The sequence below is a fragment of the Hydra vulgaris genome, chromosome 13 (genome assembly GCF_038396675.1).
Source record: "Hydra vulgaris chromosome 13, alternate assembly HydraT2T_AEP".
NCBI classification, from domain to species: Eukaryota; Metazoa; Cnidaria; class Hydrozoa; order Anthoathecata; family Hydridae; genus Hydra; species Hydra vulgaris.
In genome coordinates this window covers 31,683,192-31,703,765 of record NC_088932.1, presented here as the reverse complement: position 1 = coordinate 31,703,765, position 20,574 = coordinate 31,683,192, and the positions used below count along the sequence as shown (strand labels likewise).

General features: G+C 29.8%; 1 protein-coding gene across 1 annotated transcript in view; it reads left to right on the top strand.

Annotated features, from left to right (window-relative positions):
* The window catches only part of LOC100211911 (unconventional myosin-Ie), a 105,684-nt gene extending 86,076 nt beyond the window's left edge, over positions 1 to 19,608 (top strand). The window contains exons 23-29 of the mRNA XM_065816593.1: positions 6,917 to 6,976; positions 7,375 to 7,460; positions 9,299 to 9,448; positions 9,964 to 10,121; positions 18,269 to 18,512; positions 18,627 to 18,808; positions 18,970 to 19,608. Coding sequence (XP_065672665.1) covers positions 6,917 to 6,976; positions 7,375 to 7,460; positions 9,299 to 9,448; positions 9,964 to 10,121; positions 18,269 to 18,512; positions 18,627 to 18,808; positions 18,970 to 19,049 — 960 coding nt within the window. The 3' untranslated portion in view covers positions 19,050 to 19,608. The remainder of the gene's footprint in view (positions 1 to 6,916; positions 6,977 to 7,374; positions 7,461 to 9,298; positions 9,449 to 9,963; positions 10,122 to 18,268; positions 18,513 to 18,626; positions 18,809 to 18,969) is intronic.
* Positions 19,609 to 20,574: the final 966 nt, after the last annotated feature.

The window sequence follows — 20,574 nt, the reverse complement described above, 5'->3', positions numbered from 1 at the left end:
TTAATGACACGATATAAGCATGGAGGAGTGGGTTAATTGGGTTAATTGATCTTTTTTATAATTTATAATTGGGTAATACTTGGGTTAATTGATCTATATTTTTTTAATAATCTTTTATTAGTTTGCAAATCTCAGTTGCTCCTAAATAACAGTATTAGCCCTACCTAGAAAATCTCAGTTTCACTTACATAACGATATTCCCCTAATTCAATATATAGTCTCTACTTTGAAAGTTAATTTTTTTTCTTTCATTTTTTAAATTTGTTCAATAATTTTGAACACCTTTGAAACTGTATTTCTCTATAAACCAGTATTTTTTAAACAACTACTCTTACTTTCTACAACTATGCTCTTGTACTGCTTGCGGAAATGTTGAAAGCGGAAACAAAACTTCATTCCTATTACAGCAATATAAAATTGCTTTGTATAAACCATGGTAAAAACCTTCTTTTTTTTTAAAATAATGAAGACCTAAAAGAAATTCTTAAAAAAAAAACTATCAATATTATATAAGTAACTGACTGTTGACTTATTTCTTTACCTGATAAGATGAAAAATTGAGAATAATATTTATTTAAAAATTAAATCTTATTAAGTTATCTTATATAACACTAATACATATAAACCAAAAGTGTAATATTTTTTTATTTTACTTATAAAAATATTTATAATATTAATTTAAAAGAATTAAAATGCATTTAAAATGTAATTTCTAGCTTTTTTGTTATCATATAAGACATTCCAAGTCAAATCAGCAGGCACATATCATCCTACATTTTGGATTTTGTTAATATATGTGTTAAAAAGTGAAAATTAGGAAAACCTGAAAGTTTGAGTATCCAACTCTTTACTGTTCTTGAGCATGATTTATTGTCATTAAATAGCAATATTTAATATCAACCTAGAATATCATGCATATACAGTATTCCACTTGGCTGACTTAATATAAATCAGCAAAATTGAAACCTAAAAAATCTCTGAACTGTTGGCATTTGTAGAGAATTGTAGAGATTTGGCTACTTAAACTTTCAGATTTTCCTATTTAATATGAACCCTTTAACATACAGGGTTAGTCAAAAGTTTTGTCTCCCCCACTGGTCTAACAATTTCAACTTTAATACAAAAACAAGTAATGATTTGCAAGAAATACATATTTATTAAACACAACAATACATAAACCAATAAAATAAAAATATAATTCATGCTTAGTACTTAGTATGTCCTCCATTTGCAGCTCGAACAGCCGCAACACGACTCGGCAGAGATTCCGCCAGAGCCTTTAGATAATCACCATCCATCGATTTCCAAGTTTTTTGAACACGGCGTACCAGTTCTTCCCTATTTTTTGGCCGTGGTTCAAGCAGCACACTGTCTTAAGTTTTGCCCACAAGTGTTCGATACAGGTCATGTCAGGGCTGTTACCTGGCCACCGACCTTTTGGGATAAAGGCGGCAAAATTTTACGACAAAATTCCTGGGTCTTCTTCGCAGAATGTGCTGGAGCACCATCTTGCTGAAATAACACATGTTGAGGGCTAAACACAAGTTGGCGACAGTCAGCATCATCATGACAGACAGACAGGCATCATTACCGGCTTGTTTTCCTACACAAGCTTCTTTATAAACTGGAAGAATATTATTTATGTAATAATCAGCATTGATCGTAACTTTTTCTGGGACAATTATTAATTTTGTCAAACCATACCCTGACATTCCACCGGCAACCATAATTTTAAGTCCATTTTTTGGCTTCTGCGCCGGGATAATTTTAGTTTTGTCGTCAGTGCGAATGCGGACATTTTGTCGGTTCGGAGTCGGGAAAAGTTCGATGGGCGACTCATCTGTCCAAAGAATGTGACTCCTCTTGATACGCCCCAAATGGTTATCGTCCAGATACCCGTTTTCGTCTAACCACTGGCACAGCTTTAAGCGATCGTCTTTATTTTTTGCAGTTAGTAGGGGTTTTATTGGCTGTTTATAAGCAGTTTTACCCCACGGTTGTTCGCGAACGAATCTTCGTACAGTTGACTCTGATACGATTTTATTTTTTTCCCGATATCGATGCGACATGTTCAGCTTTCTTGCGCAAGCACCTGGAGATGAACCCCACTTATTTTTTATAGTTTCGGTGATGATTTTTTTTGACGCTGGTGACAAAGCCTTCGGACGACCAGAACGAAACTTGTCGTTAAACTTTGACGATGGTGATTTTGTCCAGTACCGCTGAACCGTTCGTGGATGACACCCCAACACTTTGGCAATTTGTGTCTTCGTCATGCCGGCTATCTGCAGTTCCGCCATTCTTTTTCTTAAAGCAGGAGCTGTATTTGTGACACCAGCTATTTTTCCCATCTAAAATAATAATACAAAACATAAGTTTTCCAGAATACTTCGCTTGTAATTGAAATTTAATTTTAGGGTGGGGGGAGACAAAACTTTTGACATGCATGATGAAAATTTCACCTTTAAAATTTTGAACACTAAACTAAACCCTAACAATCCGTGTTTTCATTTTATAATAATATAGACAAAATACTATCTATTAATCATGCTCATTATAAAATAACTACGTTTATTTAATAACAGCACCTTATTAAATATTCTTACCTTCCTGCTTTATAATATAATCTTCGTATATTAAATTAAATAGTTTTTATGTCAAAAACATATTTTTAAAAATAACATCAGTAAACAAAAGTATTAAGGTCAAGGTTAGATACTGAAAATAATTATCTATAAATTACAACGCTGACAAGAGATAAAATGTACTTCAAAAAAAGTGCCACTAAGGGGAGACAAAACTTTTGACTAACCCTGTATATAAAAATTAGCAAAATCTAAAACATAGGGTGAAAATATTTTTGATTTTTTTCTGTTCATTCAACATGTCTTGTCAATAAACAATATAAACAGATCCAAAAGTTCAGCTCCTACTCTAAAAAGATAAAGTAAATTGTTGCGTAAATTAAGTTAAAAAAAGCCTAGTGATTTTTAACAATGTTTCAGAAAAGTCTTTAGAATGTGCATAAAAAGGCTGTAGAACATTCTTAAAACTTGAAAGTCTAAGAAATGTGCTCTAAAAATTTAAGTCTAAAAATATGCAATAGGATATTAAATTTTAAAAAAGTAACAGTATTATATTTGGTAAATTATATTTAATTGTAGTTGTTGTTATTTATGTCATTGTTGGTTATTATGTATTTTTAGTTATTACTTGTTTGTAACTTGTGTCTAATATATGTATTTATAGAAGTGAGTTGTTGTTATTATTGTTGTTGTTGTTGCTGTTGTTGTTGTTGTTAGTAGTAGTAGTAGTAGTAGTAGTAGTAGTAGTAGTAGTAGTAGTAGTAGTAGTAGTAGTAGTAGTAGTAGTAGTAGTAGTAGTAGTAGTAGTAGTAGTTGTATTTATATTACCTTTTTTTCCTTATTTGTATTTTTATTGCTTTTTTTTATTATTTGTTTTAATCTTTTTCTTTCTTTTAAAAGCACCCGGCTACTGACTTGTAGAAGGCCTCCTAGGCAAAGACTTAAGGGGTAAACAGATTCTATCTGTTGACCAGCCTCGCACCCCTTCTTCATCTATTAGGCTGGCGCAGATGTATTTTTAATACATTGTTTTCAGTTTAGGATGTTGAATGCTGGATCTTCTTGACTCAATGCATGGGTTTTGCTTGTGTCTCTGTTTTTATGATTAGGCAACTCATTCTATTATCTCCTAATGAGGGTACAGCTCTAAAACTCAGTTTTATGGTTCTGAGGCCGGCTGGTAGTCAGGTTTCCCGAACTCTGTGGTAGCTCTCAGAGAGGCTGATTCCATCAACAGCTGAAAAATATCAAAGTATTAACAGTGCCATGTTGCGCAAGGATGGTGTCCCTGTTTGTACTTTTGGTGTGCATTGCGGAGGCCACATTTGGAGCCCTTTGTTACGGCTTAGGGTTTATTAGTAGTAATGAGGCAATTGCTTGGGCTATTAAACGGTGTTCTGAGTACTATCTATGCTTTGAGTCAAGTTCTTCAATCTAATTTTAAAATGAATAAAGTACCAAAAACTGTAAAACACAAAAAACCATCATCATCACCAAGTTCTCTAAACCTATCATTCACTAATATTCATGGCCTTCGAAGTAACTTTTCTTCTGTTGAGTCTTATCTCTTGCAAAGTTCACCAGACCTACTTGCTCTTTGTGAGACTAATTTGAGTTCGGCTGTCTCATCTTGTGATCTTAGTGTTGATTGTTATCTTTCTCTGATTCATCAAGACTCTAATAGTCACATGCTTGGCCTGGGCATTTACATTCGTAAGAATTCACCTGTTTGTCGTGAAACTAGGTTTGAATCCACAGATTATTCTTTCATGTGTTTTCATTTAGCACCACTTCACTCTATTGTCTTTCTCTTTGTTCTATACCGCTCTCCCTTATCTCAAGACTGCACTCTTTTTGACGTTATTTCTGATCATATTGACCACGCCCTCTCTCTTTATCCATCAGCTAATATAATTGTTGTCGGTGACTTGAATGCTCACCACTCTGAATGGCTTGGCTCTAGTGTCAGTGACTCTGCAGGCATTAAAGCCCACAACTTTTGCCTTTCTCAATCCCTAACTCAAATAGTCAACTTTCTAACTCGTTTTTCTGACAACCCAAATCATCTACCTTCTCTACTCTACTTATGTCTTGTTTATTACTGCTAGAAACCATTTTAAAAAGGTTTTGTCTAACGCCAAAGCCCGCTATTCACAGGTCATGAAATCTCGTATCTCATCTCAAAAATTAGGCTCTCGTGACTTCTGGAGAATCTTTAATAATACCAATAATAAGGGCAAATCTATAGTTTCACCTCTCTTGTATGGTTCAGACTTTGTCACCTCACCTAAAGACAAAGCTGAATTGTTTGCTAAAAACTTTTCATCAATATCATCACTTGATTCCACTAGTTGTGTTCTACCTGATATTGCCAACAAACAGGTTGATCCATTGCTTGACATTCATATCACTCCAGCATCTGTATCTAAAGTGATTTCCTGCCTAGACTCTTCTACAGCTTGTGGCCCAGACAACATACCTGTTATTGTCTTGCAGAAGTGTTCTCCAGAGCTGTCGTCTACACTCTCAAAACTATTCAACAAGTGCTTATCAAAATCATGTTTTCCAGCCTGCTGGAAAGCGGGATCTGCTGGAAAGCGGCATCCCTATCTTCAAAAATTCTGGAGAGCGATCTGATTCGTCTAGCTACCATCCCATAAGTCTTCTTCCTATCATAAGCAAGGTTTTTGAATCTTTAATTAACAAACACTTAATTTCTCATCTTGAATCTAATAACTTACTTTCTGACCATCCATATGGATTTCGAGCTTCTCGTTCTACAGCTGATTTGCTAACAGTAAAAACTGACAGGTTTTATTGTGCATTAAATGAAGGTGGAGAGGTTAAGGCCATCGCTCTTGACATTTCAAAAGCTTTTGATAAAGTTTGGCATGCTGGTCTTCTCCATAAGCTTTCTTCTTATGGTGTATCCGGCAACATCTTTAAGATCATTGAATCCTTCCTTTCCGTAGCATAAAAGTTGTCCTCGATGGACAACACTCTTATGGACAACACTCTTCTTCTTATTCTGTAACTTTAGGGGTTCCTCAAGATTCTATCTTTGGCCCTATACTCTTTATAATTTACATTAACGATCTTTCAGATATTCTCACATCTAAGAAGGCATTGTTTGCTGATGATACTACTATTTATTATTGTCATGATAAGAAACCAACACCCTCTGATTGCTTGGAGGGGGCATTTGAGCTTGAAAAGGATCTCACTTCTGCTACAGCATGGGGCTCACAGTGGCTGGTGAACTTTAATTCAGATAAAACTCAATTTTTTTCAGCCAATCATTATCGCAATAATCTAGATCTTCCTATATTTATGAACGGTGATGTACTCGATGAGTCGCCTACTCTTCATCTTCTAGGATTAACTCTTACTTCCAATCTTTCTTGGAAACCATATATCAAATCAGTTTCAAAATTTGCATCTGCTAAGGTTGCATCTCTTTATCGAGCTCGTCACTTTCTTACTTCGGATTCTATTCTCTATGTCTATAAATCTCAAATCCGGCCTTGTATGGAACACTGTTGCCATATCTGGGGCGGGTCTTCTAATGATGCCCTTTCTCTTTTAGACAACGTGCAAAAACGCATTGTAAACATAGTTGGACCTGCTCTTGCAGCCAACCTCCAACCATTATCACATCGTCGTAATGTTGCTTCTCTTTCTCTTTTCTACAAATACTCTAATGGGCACTGCTCTAAAGAGCTAGCGTCTCTTGTGCCATCTACTAAAATTCATTCTCGTGTTACTCGTCATTCAATTAAGTCTCATCCTTTTTCTGTGACTGTTCCTAAGTGCTCCATTAAACGTTTATTCGTCTAGTTTTTTTCCTCGAACATCATTTCTTTGGAATTTGTTTCCTTCATCTTGCTTTCCTGATTCATATAATTTGCAAACTTTTAAGTCATCTGTCAATCGTTATTTTGCTCTACAATCTTCATCTTTTCTTTTTCAGTAACTTTCAACTTTAATTAGTGGTTGCTTGCAGCCTCGTTGGAGGGGAAGATGTTACAAAAAAAAAAAAAAAAAGTGTTGCGATGAGAACAAATTTTTTCTTAAGAAACACAAACCAAAAGATTAGACTTTTCTAATGCATTTTTTTCTTTTACTGAATTTTTTTTCCACAAGAAAAAAATATATTTTTACCTGACGATAGTCGTAAAAAAAATGTAGTTTTATTTATTTATATATATATATATATATATATATATATATATATATATATATATATATATATATATATATATATATATATATATATTCTCAATTTATTCATATGTAAAACTAGTAAATTTAATTTTTTTATTTTTTTATAGGCAGCTAAAAGAGATTTACTATTGACACCTAAACATATTTATCTTATTGGTAGAGAAAAGGTATTTTTATATCAACATAGTTAGGCTTGATTTTTTGATCACAGAAAATAAGTTTTGTTTTAAATATCTAATGTTTAAAACAACTGCATATTTTTTATGTTTAAGTCAACTTTACATTACAGACACATGAATAATGTAGTTTTTTACATTTTTTTCAGAATAATAAACTGTTGTTCAAACTTAATTTTGTAAAAAAAAAAAATTTGTATTTTATCTTTTAGAGCTAAAAGTTGTTCGAAATAAAACTTCAAAAATTTTTTTTAATTTTTTTAGCTCATACTGTTCTCATGAATTGAAAAAATTATTGAAAAAATTGAAAAATAAATCTTATTATTATGTGAAAAAATATTTTTAAAAAAATTTGATATTTTTCAAAGATATTTTATTTTTATTTGTAGATTAAGAAAGGTCCTGAAAAGGGTAAAGTGATTGAAGTTATAAAGCGAAAGCTCTTCATGAAAGATATAATTAGTATATCACTAAGGTAAAATATTTTTAATAATATTACAATGAACAAAGGGTAATATTAAATATGATGTCAAATAATTTTAGTATAACGGAAAGATATTGTGTCATCTTTATCACTAGACATTTTGGCTATCTACCACAAACTCTGATTAGTAATTATTATTTTTACATCACTAGTATTTTTATAAAAGTGTTAAAATTTAACAAGTTCATAGTAAATTTTTCATCAAATAAACAAGATATAAATAAAATCTTAATATACTTTCACATTATTTTAATTGTTTTAACTTTTGAATGACATTAAAATGTCATTAAATTTTGAATGACATTAAAATGTCACTTAAATGTTGGTGTCGCTTAAATGTTAAAACATAGTATTGAAAGAGACTTTTTTTTAATCGTAAAAGTCTCTTTCGACTAGGATATAAGGATATATTATATATATACAGGCCCAGTGCGAGTAGGTGTCACGTGGGGGGTGCCATTACAATTTTTGTCGACTTAAAAAAACCCTCATTTTTTGAAATTTGCCAACATACTTTCTAAATGTTCTGACTGACTTGTTTAAAGTGTCAAATTTGCCAATTAAATGAACAAAATATTCATTGATGAGGGAGGGGGGGGAGGAGGGGTGTCACAATCCCCTCCCCTCCTTTGCGCCAGCCTTGTGTGTGTGTGTATAATTTGTGATCGCTTTATGAACTTTTACTAAGTTTTTTTTTTAAAGTTTTCTATGTTTTTTAATGTATTTTAAAAAAGGTTACTCAAAAATTTCTGACAACAATGCTTTTAGAAAATGTTTATCATTAACACTTTTGCAACAGTTTATCATTAACACTTTTGCACTTTTTTCATACATTAAAAAAGTGAAAAATCAATTAAAATCAAGATAAACTATTCTAATTTTCTACTAAATATTTTTCTTTTAAAATTAATCTGGAATATAGATTTAAATATAAAATTTAGTAATTAAAAAAAAAGTCTGTAAAAGTTTTATTAAACTAAGTTTTATTTTTCTCACATTTTTTATTAAAAAATGTTTTGAATAAACTATAATTGATATTTTTAATTACATCTAAAGCATATTTGCCAAAGATTTAAAAAGTGAGCTGAAATCTAATAAACATATTAAAATCTATTCTTGCGCTTCTGATTGTTTCTTGTGCTTGTTTTTCTACTTATGATTGTGCTGATATTTTTGTGATTTAGTTTATATATATAATATATCTTTATTTCATATCAGGATTTCAGATTTATACTATTTATAAATCAACTTGTAAAACAGAACTTAAAAATTGGTATTGACAAAAATGCTTGATTATTTAATCAATTAGTGTTCTAAAATGTTGTTTTTAAATTGGTAAACATGAATAATCTCATAAATGTTATTTTATAGTGAAAATAGTTACAAAATGTAGTATATAACATATGCTTTTGCAATTAATACGACCACCCCCACTCCCACCTCACCTTTCTCTTATCTGTAAAAGTTTTTTATTCTCCTCCCTTCCCTGCTGCATGATTGAAATTACATAGTTTTGCTGCAACCGGTACAAAATGGCTCTTATGTTGTTTTCAATTTAAGTTGATAAAAGTAAAATCACTTAAAGAAAAAATCAATCAATTAATCACAAAACCACAAAAACACAACTTAATTGATGTGAAACTACCACAAACTCTGGTTAATAATTATTATTTTTACATCACTAATATTTTTATAAAAGTATTAAGGTTTAACAATTTCATAGTGAGATCTAGAGCCCCTCTAGATCTCTAGGCAAGTAAGTAAGTTCAGTCATTGCTTTTTACAATGATTTATTTATATTAATGAAACAGGTGTTATTTATTTTTCAGTGCTCTGCAAGATGATTTTATAATTATGCATATTCAAAATGACTATGACAGCATTTTTGAATCTGTTTTCAAAACAGAGTTTCTCACTCTTCTTGCTGCTCACTATGAAGATGAAACCTCTAAAAAACTTAAAGTTGAAGTCAATAACAAGTAGTTTTACTTTCTTTTTACAATTTTGTATTATGATATTATTAATTTTAAAAAGTGTTTTCAAAATTTATTACTTCTATAAAAATATTTCCATTGAAATTCTAATATTTCAACAAAATTTTAATAATAAAAGTAAATAAAGATGACTTTAAAAATAACATAAATTTAATTCAGCACATACAATCTTCCTAGAATTACTATTGATACAGAATTTTTTAACAGATTATTGTTAATTGATAAGAAAGAACACGGTAACAACAATACTATTCATTATTATTTTTTTGACCTGAGTAAGAACACCGTATGTGATCTCTAAGTATCTGTTTTAGATGTTTTAATTTCACAGTATCTGCAGAAATGCTTATAAGAATGTTTACTATATTGCAAGTTGCGCAAAATGAATGTTTTGCAGATACTCTGTTCTTTTTTATCACAGCAGAGTAATACAAGAATGTTTATTAGTTATTACAGTTTTTTGATGATAATAACTTTTAATAATATTTAAAAAAATTTAGAATAACTGTTTCTGTGAAGATGGATCGTCTAGAAAAATTACAACGGGGCGGAACAAGGACACTTCAGTTCATTAAGGGAAATGGTGATATTCCTGTTCTAAAACCAAGTGGAAAAATATTAAATATTACAATAGGACCAGGATTGCCCCCTGAAACAAGTTAGGATTGTTTACTTTTACATAATTTTTTAACACACACAAAATAAATTGAATTAATTTTTATATTGGTAATTATCATTTTTAAAGCTTTATATTATAAAGCGTTCTATTTTTTATGACAAGTAGTTTATAATAAAAAGTTAATTAAAAGTTATAATTGAAACAAATCATCATTTTAATCTAATGTTTGATCTTTATTTGCAGTCACATGTAAGGTATCATCATTTTTCTTGCTCTTTTTATTAATTACATTGTTTTAAATTCTTATGAGAGTAAATTATAGATTTAAAAAGATTTTCATCAAATGAAAATTTAAAATGGTGAAAATTTAAGAGAAAAAAAACTTAAAATTAACAATTGAAATAAAGTTAAACAACAGTTAATAACAAATAATTTTATAATTGAATTATTAACTCTAATATAGGTAATACAAAATATTATTATTAAAAGTAAATTTGGAAATGGCATAGAATTGTCATTGATACAAAACTCTTTAATACATTAATAATATAAATACAAATTATATTATATTGATCACCAAGTAAGAGAGAATCTGAATGAAAACTTGATACACTAGGTAAAGGATGGTTATTAATAATTAGGCGCTTTTAACAACAATTTTCAATTTAATTTGAATTTGTTAAAAAAAATATTCAAGTGTTGATAAACAATGAACAAAAAATAGACATAATCAAATGTGTCTAGATAAAGATTTTTTGAAAACTGAAAAGTTTTAATATATATAAAAAGAAAACATATTTTAGTACTCTAAAAGTTTATAAAGTAAAAAGTTTAAAAGCGCAAAAATCTTATTTGGAAATTTCAACCTTAGGAATGAATTGTACACGATTTTTATGTTATTTTGAAAGATAACATAAATTTTTTTTGATTCCTTTTGATATAGAATTTCAGTGTATCAAGAAAAAAAATTTCTCGATACATGGTTGACTCGATTTTTTTAATTTGTTTATATGTTACTTTGGCTGATTAAACTGTACAAAATGTTTTTATTTTTGAAATATTAAAACTTTAAAATTAAAAAAAATTAAAATTGAAAAAAATTAAAGTTTTTAATTTTTTAATTAAAAGTTTAAAAAGCTGAAAATTGATTGTAAAAACTTTAAAAAGCTTTTAAAAACATAAAAGTTTTAAAAGCAAAGTAATGATTTTATACCATGGCATTATATGCATACTATTACAATTTTCTTACTATTATGAAATTTTCAACTTTCGTGCTTGACCATACATGACCTGCATTTAAACGATTGCTGTGACTCAATGATACAAAATGCAATCCTGTAACTTTCTGGAAATTTTAACTAAAATTTAAAGTGTTATTTTAAAAAAAGTATACTGCTGGAACTTATATTTTGAGGAATTAAAGTTTATTTGTCTAGTAATTAAAATTTACTTTTTTTTATTCCGTGCAAGATTCCGCTTCAAATTTAATTTATTCTAATTAATACCAATCATTATAAACAAAATATTTATATAAATTAGAATCAAATAAGAGTAAATTAGAAATGGCCAGTTTTATTATTATGAAAATAATAGACAAAATATATGCGAGTTTGTATGATTTTTTTGTTAAATAACCAGCACCAATGATATATTATATAAATATATAATATATCCAGATGTGGACAGGAAAGACGTGCGATCGCTCTCTATCCCTGACCACGCTTGCTATTATTTTTTTTGAAAGATTGACCACGGGTTTTAAGTTTTTTGATAACGCGCTGAAAAAACCCGACAAAAGGAAGAAAATTATAAACAAGCTCAACTATAAAAATGAAAGAAATCTTAAAAAGAAATTTAAAAAAATAAAATTACTCAACTAATCTAACCCGAAAAAAACTAAAACTCTATTAGAAAGTTATTTTTAATTATGTTTATATTTACGTTAAGGTTGACAAACTTTAAAACTTTAATATTTTCTAATGTTTTTTACATCTGTTAATTAAAAGCAAACTTTAATACAAATTATAGGCCTAAACTAAACAAATTGTAAAGCGATAAAATTTTAAATATTTTAATTTACACAATTAAGACTTATCAAAGATGATATTTAATTGCATTCAAACATAGTAACAAAATACACAAACTTTAAATAAAATATAATTTTTTAATAATATTCTTTGTTAATTAATGTATAATTCTTTTTATTAATAACAATGGTTAAAATTTGTAAATTTTATAAGAAGTGCTTAGGGTAGTAAAAAAATATTTAAGTAGAAAGTTTACAAAACAGCAACAAAAAAAAAAGACTTTAGAATGTTTTTGATGATATTAACTTAATGCATTCTTTATAAAAAGTTTATTGAAACACATTGATAGTCATTGTTGTTCATAAATTAAGATTACAAATTGTTTTTAAAAAAATTTGTTGTCGTCGTTGTTTATAAAATTAAGAATACAAATTGGTTTAGAAAAACTACATTCATCGTTGAAACAAAAATACTTTTGAAATAAATAAAAGTTTCATTTGATATTCTTTGATAATTTATTTGTAAAAACATTTCAAAAAAGAAAGTTTACTCTCTAATGAAATGTTTTTAAACAATGCATAACAACAACAAAAAAATAACTTTTCAATGTTTTCGACTATTCAATTTATGGTTTCATCAAAAAGTTTATTAAAACAATCATTTTCGTTGTTGTTTATAAAATTAACCATACAAGTTGTTTTAAAAACATTTACATCGTAAAAAATGCACTTGTTAACTATATAGTATCTTTTAGTAATTTAAATAAAAAAAATTTTTATAGTATACAATTGTTAAAAGCGATTTCTTGCTTTATTACCTTAGACTCTAGGTCGGGTGAATAAAAAAAAGCAATTGCTTTTACTCAGTAGTTGGTCAGCTTTACGCGAATAAAAATTTTAACAATTTTGGTTTTTATTCAAGCAAAGCTTAGCAATTACTGAGTAAATTGCTCAACTTTACGGGAATAAAATTAGTGAAAAACTCCTAAAGTTTTTATTCACGTAAAACTGACCAATTACTGAGTAAAAGCAATTGCTTTTTTTTATTCACCCGGCCTTTTATTTTGCAAGTTTTTGAAACGTTTTCAAAAATCTAAAGTGCCGTGGTTAAGTTGTCGCAAAAAAGAAATAAATGCGTGGTCAGGAATAGAGTGCGATTGTACGCCTTTCCTGTCCACGTCTGAATATATCATTTATAATATATTATATAGTTTATGTAATATATCATTGCCCAGCACTGATTTAAAATATAGCATTACATCACTTGCTGTAACATAGAACCCATGTTTAAGAGAAAACAAATTCAATACCGGTGTTTTTATTGGTATTGAAATTATTCAATACTGAAATACCAGTATTGAAAAATGATTTCGGTATTGGAGGCTTTAGCTATTATATGACATTCATTCACCTGGCATTTTCTTTTTGTAAAACTTTAATTAAGCCAGTTTACTATTTTAACATGAAACATAAATTACAGAATGAAATTGTTACTGTTAACGTGACAATAAGATTCTACACCATTGTCAAATACAATGGTGTAGAAAGTTTAGAAATGTTTAGCTGTGCTTTTCCATTTGTATATCTGGTTTTTTTAACTTCCCTCAAATTGTCATGAAGAAAAGGTAGTAGTGGAAAAATAAAGCATGAGTGACCATGGTAGAATCATCAGATATAAAAGCTAACATATTTGAGGTTATGCATGGAATATTTTATCTTGTTTGTACTCAACTTGGGAAACTTTTGGGTGATATGCTTAAAGAGTTAAAATTTGTGGTTCAACCATTTGAGCAGGCCTAGCTTGATATGCAATGGCAGCACAATGATTTTGTCTCTGTTGATCAAAAGGAGGTTATAAGTATTGTTTATACCAGGCTAAGAGGTTGTTAACATTTTGAACGTGCTTAACTTTTCCAGAGACATAAAAAACAACAGTGCTTTGTGTATCTACACTGAAATCCTATATGCAAAGCAACTACTTTTAGATCAGCATCTATTTATCACATGAATAGCTGGTGTAATTAATAAAATGTAGAATTTGTTCAAGATTTCTGCAAAGATTTCTTTTATTAATGCAGAGTATTCAGCATTAATAAAAGAAATTTTATTTACTAGACAAGGTAAAGATGGAAATAAATTTCTATTGGCAAAACGGATTCAGGACAATTGACAGATAAATCAATAAAAAGTCTCCAGTTTTTAGCCTTATACTAAAAAACCAAAAGCATCAATTAAACTGTTGATGTGATTACAATAGCAAAGTTCTTTCTCATTATAAAAGTATTGTCATAAAAAGATTTCACAGCTTGATTGTTTGCTTGCCATGGGAATATTTGTATCTGCAGCTTACACATTCCATTCGTTTAATTGAGATGCAAGCAGTTTACTTTAACCTTTTGTTAAGGTAAGGTCTTGTACCTGGTTGTTTAGGTTAAACTGTAAGATGGAGGGACTTGGTTGTTAGTGAAGACAAGTTGGAACTCTTCCTCATTAGAGCTAGAAGGTTCACTGTCTGAATTAGGTTGAGGTAATGATTCTAGAATTTTGGGACAGGAAGTAGCTAACAATACATTTGGATATTCAGTTCTGTGCTTTTTCATGTTAATCAAGCCTTTAGTGACAGTCAAGCAAAAGTAACAGTCTGTAAATTGATCAAAATGCTCTTACTATACGATTGGCACTCCAAACAGTAATCTTAGAATAAAATGAATGCCATTTAGACATTAACCTGGAGAATAAAAACTGGTTCTACTTCTCTTCCAGGCTTTTCTTTTTGTTTCAAAAGCATTGGAAAATAATTTAGGGGGTAAATACTGCATTTTGTTTTTTTTAATTATTATCAAGGTGCTCCAAGAAGAATCAAGGCCTTATGTTTTTATCACAAAAGACTGTGGAAGAGCATTTAATCAGGAAGTTCACACATTCTTATCATCGTTAGCTTATCTGCAATAATTAAGATAAATCAATTAAAAAGTATGCAGTATTTGAAAAGCTAAATTTGTTGTTGTTTGCTTCACAAATATATAATCTCTCTTGTGTAATAGGATCAAACACACAAAATAAGTAATTATAAAATAAAAAACTGTACTCAGAAATTTTATTTGTCAAAAAAATATAAATAAAATAAAGGATCTTACTGTGACTAAAAGAGTTTTTTTTTTGATTTATTAAAAGTGACTTTACATAAGACAATTTGAAAAGCTGGTTGAAAATCATAAAACTGGGAATAGTTTGCATCAATCTTTGCTTAATCTTTAATCATCCTAATCCTTTTCTTTTCTTGTAAATTATTGTTAAAAATCTTAATTGTAATCTTGAATTGTTGCCCAACTTAAAAAGCACAGAGTGCTTTTTAAGTTGGGCAACAATTGACAACAAATAACGATTGACGGATGACTTAAAGGATTGCAAATTATATGAATCAGGAAAGCAAGATGAAGGAAACAAATTCCAAAGAAATGATGTTCGAGGAAAAAAACTAGACGAATAAGCGTTTAATGGAGCACTTAGAAACAGTCACAGAAAAAGAATGAGACTTGATTGAATGACGAGTAACACGAGAATGAATTTTAGTAGATGGCACAAGAGATGCTAGCTCTTTAGAGCAGTGCCTATTATAGTATTTTAGAAAAGAGAAAGAGAAGCAACATTACGACGATGTGATAATGGTTGGAGGTTGGCTGCAAGAGCAGGTTCAACTATGTTTACAATGCGTTTTTTCACCTTGTCTAAAAGATAAAGGATATTGTTAAAAGATTCACCCCAGATATGGCAACAGTATTCCATACAAGGCCGGATTTGAGATTTATAGAGTTAGAGAATAGAATCCGAAATAAAAAAGTGTCGAGCTCAATAAAGAGTTGCAACCTTAGCAGATGCAAATTTTGAAACTGATTTGATATATGGTTTCCAAGAAAGATTGGAAGTAAGAGTTAATCCTAGAAGATGAAGAGTAGATGACTCATTGAGTACATCACCTTTCATAAAAATAGGATGATCTAAATCATTGCAATAACTATTGGCTGAAAAGAATTGAGTTTTATCTGTATTGAAGTTCACCAGCCACTGTGGGGCCCATGTTGTAGCAGAGGTGAGTTCCTTTTCAAGCTCAAATGCCCCCTCCAAGCAATCAGAGGGTGTTGGTTTCTTATCATGACAAGAATAAATGGTAGTATCATCAACAAACAATGCCACCTTAGATGTGAGAATATCTGGGAGATCGTTAATGTAAATTAAAAAGAGTATAGGGCCAAGGATTGAACCTTGAGGAACCCCTGATGTTACAGAATAAGAAGAGTGTTGTCCATCGAGGACAACTTTGATACTACGATTGGAAAGGAAGGATTCAATGATCTTAAAGATGTTGCCGGATACACCATAAGAAAAAAGCTTATGAAGAAGACCAGCATGCCAAACTTTATCAAAAGTTTTTAAAATGTCAAGAGTGATGGCCTTAACCTCTCCACCTTTATTTAATGCACGGTAAAACCTATAAGTTATTACTGTTAGCAAATCAGCTGTAGAACAAGAAGATCGAAATCCATATTGATGGTCAGGAAGTAAGTTATTAGATTCAAGATGAGAGATTAAGTGTTTGTTAATTAAAGATTTAAAAAGGAAGAAGACTAATGGGACGGTAGTTAGACGAATCAGATCGCTCTCCAGAATTTTTGAAGATAGGGATAACAGATGCCGCTTTCCAGCAGGCTGGAAAACAAGACTTTGATAAGCACTTGTTGAATAGTTTTGAGAGTATAGACGACAGCTCCGGAGAACACTTCTGCAAGACAATAACAGGTATGTTGTCCGGGCCACAAGTTGTAGAAGAGTCTAGGCAGGAAATCACTTTAGATACAGAAGCTGGAGTGATATGAAAGTCAAGCAATGGATCAACCTGTTTGTTGGCAATATCAGGTAGAACGCAACTAGTGTAATCAAGAGATGATATTGATGAAAAGTTTTTCGCAAACAATTTAGCTTTGTCCTTGGTGAGGTGAGGTGACAAAGTCTGAATCATACAAGAGAGGTGGAATTAAAGATTTGCCCTTATTATTAATACTATTAAAGATTCTCCAGAAGTCTCGAGGGCCTAATTTTTGAGATGAGATACGAGATTTCATGACCTGTGAATAGCGGGCTTTGGCGTTAGACAAAACCTTTTTAAAATGGTTTCTAGCAGTAATAAACAGACGTCTGTTTTCTGGAGAATTGTCTTGCTGATAAAATATGGAAGTAACGGTTTCGATTATAATTTAAATTCTTTTGTGCAATTTTAACTATGGTGTGTGCCTCTGTTTGTATTTCTATAATGCATCTATTTAGCATTTTAAGTGTGTTTTAAATGTCGTGCTAATAATTTGAATAAAAGATATTTTTTTCTATTCAGTCACATTAAAGATTAAGTAAAACTTATCCAATCTTGAATAAAATAAGATTGGAATGAGCTACAAAGATGTGGAGTTTTACACAAGGTGATGTATATACACAAGTTGATATATATATACTCTGGTGGTTTTTTCCCACTTTACTAAAATTTACTACATGATTTTGCTTCCCTAATCTTCCTACGTAACTTGGCTTCAATAATCGTCCAATAAAGCATGCACAGCATGCGCATGGTTTTTTAATATAAGAACTCAATCTGTGTTAATATAAAAACTCAATATTAATATAAAAACTCAATCTCCTTAACTGTAGAGGTGAATTAAAGTTAAAAAAAAAAGAAGAATATTTTTATTAAATTTTCAGTCTAGTTTTTTAATTAGTCTTTTTTTCAATCTTCCACAAATCGTAAATTCTTATACATATCTTTGGAAAGTTTCTTTCTAAAGGGTTTTAAATAAAGTTAACGTAAAATAAAATAATTACAAAATAATATTAAACTTCATCGACATAACGGCAACCATTTAACGATATCATTATTAAAAAAGTGTATAAAAGTAAAATGTATTACTAAAAATGTCTTTTAACAAATATGATTTATTTTACTTTGAGTCTAAGGTGTTATTTTGTTTACTTCAATGTTTGTATTGAATGTGACATGCTTTAAATTTAACGGTTTTCAGTGTTGTGTAATTATTTATTACTGTATTCATAACTTATATTTATTTATAATTTATAGTATGAATTTCTTCTTTGTATTTTTCATGTTATTAATTAGAACCTAGTCGTAATTATGGAAAATCTACACAGTCTAATAAGAAAACGTCAGTCTCTAAACACCGGTCGCAACAACAGAGCAACACCAAATCAACTTCTAGGCGTGAATCTTTAAGTAAAGTATCATCTGCTAGTGGTCGTCACCCAAGTCTGCCTAAGTCAGGTGCACAGCGAATGGCAAGACAATCCTCCAAAGTTAATGAAAAAGAAGAGTTCATGAAACCTCCTGATCCGGGACAGAGTGGGTATGGTTTGTTTGCTGTTTATTTGTTGTTGACTGTTTATCATATTACTATTGTAAAAAATTTAACATTTTTAATGTTCTAAAATAGTTGTTTTTTAATTTTTTTATCTAATAGTAAACAAAGAGGTAGTACTGTTAAACGTGTAGCACCATCACCTCCTACCAGTCAACCTCCAAAACCTGTACCTGCACCAAAGCCTCGTTTACCCATGGCAAAAACATTGTATACTTACGACCCTCAAGAAGCAGACGAGTTAAAATTTGTAGAAGGAGATATGATTGAAATAATTAAAGAAGGTAATAAATTAAAAGAAAGATTTAAAAAGAGTATTAATTTGTTGAAATAGTTTAGCAATTATATACAAATATAACGCTAAATTTATTAAATTATATATAATTAATAAGACATACGATTTAAATGATATATTTTAGCTATAAGTTTTTTTTTTTTAATATAGACCCTTCAGGATGGTGGACTGGACGTCTTCGTGGGAAGGAGGGGTTGTTCCCAAGTAATTATGTAGAGAAGGTTAATTAGTCTTTGTTTTTATACTATTGCAAAACTTTTGTTAACCCTGAAGAGAAACTTAAAAGAAATTTTTAAATATAAATAAATGTCCTGTGTAGAATCATTTTTTTTTTTTTTTTTATGTTTCGATTTGTTCATTTTTTGCTACTATTTATTTTTATACGTTTTTTGTCCCGCTTGTTACAATATATGGTCAGTTTTATAACGTTTTTATGTTTTTATAAGAAGTTTTTTGCTGTAATTTTGTTGTAATCGTTTTCTGTATTCTAACGATTTACGTTATGTTTTATGTCAGTTTTCTAACGTTCACGTTGTGTTTTACGTCAGTTTTCTATAGTTTTACGTCGTGCTTTACGTCAGTTTTCTATCGTTTTACATTTTTAAACATGTTTAATGTTGTAATTTTGTTGTATATCTATAGAAAAAAACATTTTATTTATATCTTTTTGTGTGAAATCAATTAGTAATTTTGTAATATTCTTCTTAAAGTTTTTATTTTATATTGGAATTTATTTGATTTTCTAATTTACCTCGGGCATGATTACATTAAATATATGCGTTTTATTTATTTATTTTTTATTATTATAATGTATTAAAAAAATCGCTATCATTTTGCCAAATTTTAATTTTTTATGCTGTGATTTTTTGTTTTTAACAAAATCAGGATATAATCATGTGCTTTTCTTTATTAGAGTTAATATAGTTTCTATTCTTATTAGAGAAATTTATTAGCTATAAATAAGATAAAAAATCATTTTTAACTGACGTATAACTATAATTATTGAAAAGTTTAGTAGATACAACGAAAAATAACTTTTAGACAAAAGAAACGTTCGAAATCCATCGAAATTATGACGAGCAAATTAAACTGATAAAACAATTCTAGCTTGTTTTATTTAACCAAAGTTGATAAAAAATATATAACAGAAACAAAGTTGAAATTTTTAAAACTGAAAGATAAAAAAATGCTTTTATACATTTTTATTCTAACAGACTATCCATTTTATAATTTTAATACAGTGACCAATTCAGATTACAAAACTGTTCATTCAATAAATGCAGTTCATCCGATGTCCATTGATTGCTTCATATTTTGTGTTTGCTGGTATAGAACTAAACATCTCATTAAAAGTGTTCTCTGTGCGGGGTTTTACATTCCCTCTTGAGCATCCAATAGTATTTGCCCATCATTCCGGGGTCCCATTATCTCTGGTAGTGCTCCTCCATAGTGTCATTGCCTTGGTGAAAGCGTTCTCCATGCTCGTCCGAGACCGCACTAAGATTCTCTGGAAAAAAATCGAGATGGCTATGCAAGAAATGCACTTTTAAAGACATCCTAGCATCTAGATCTTGATATGCACTCGACAGTTCTCCAACTTTATCATCAAAGCTGGGAGCTTTGTGTGATCCTAGAAAATTTTTGCAGATATCTCTAAAAGTATTCCATGCTCTGTTTATTTAGCATTTAGTTATTATTAAACTCTGTGTCATTCAGGAGAACTCAAATTTGTGGGCCAACGAGTATTCTCTTCTT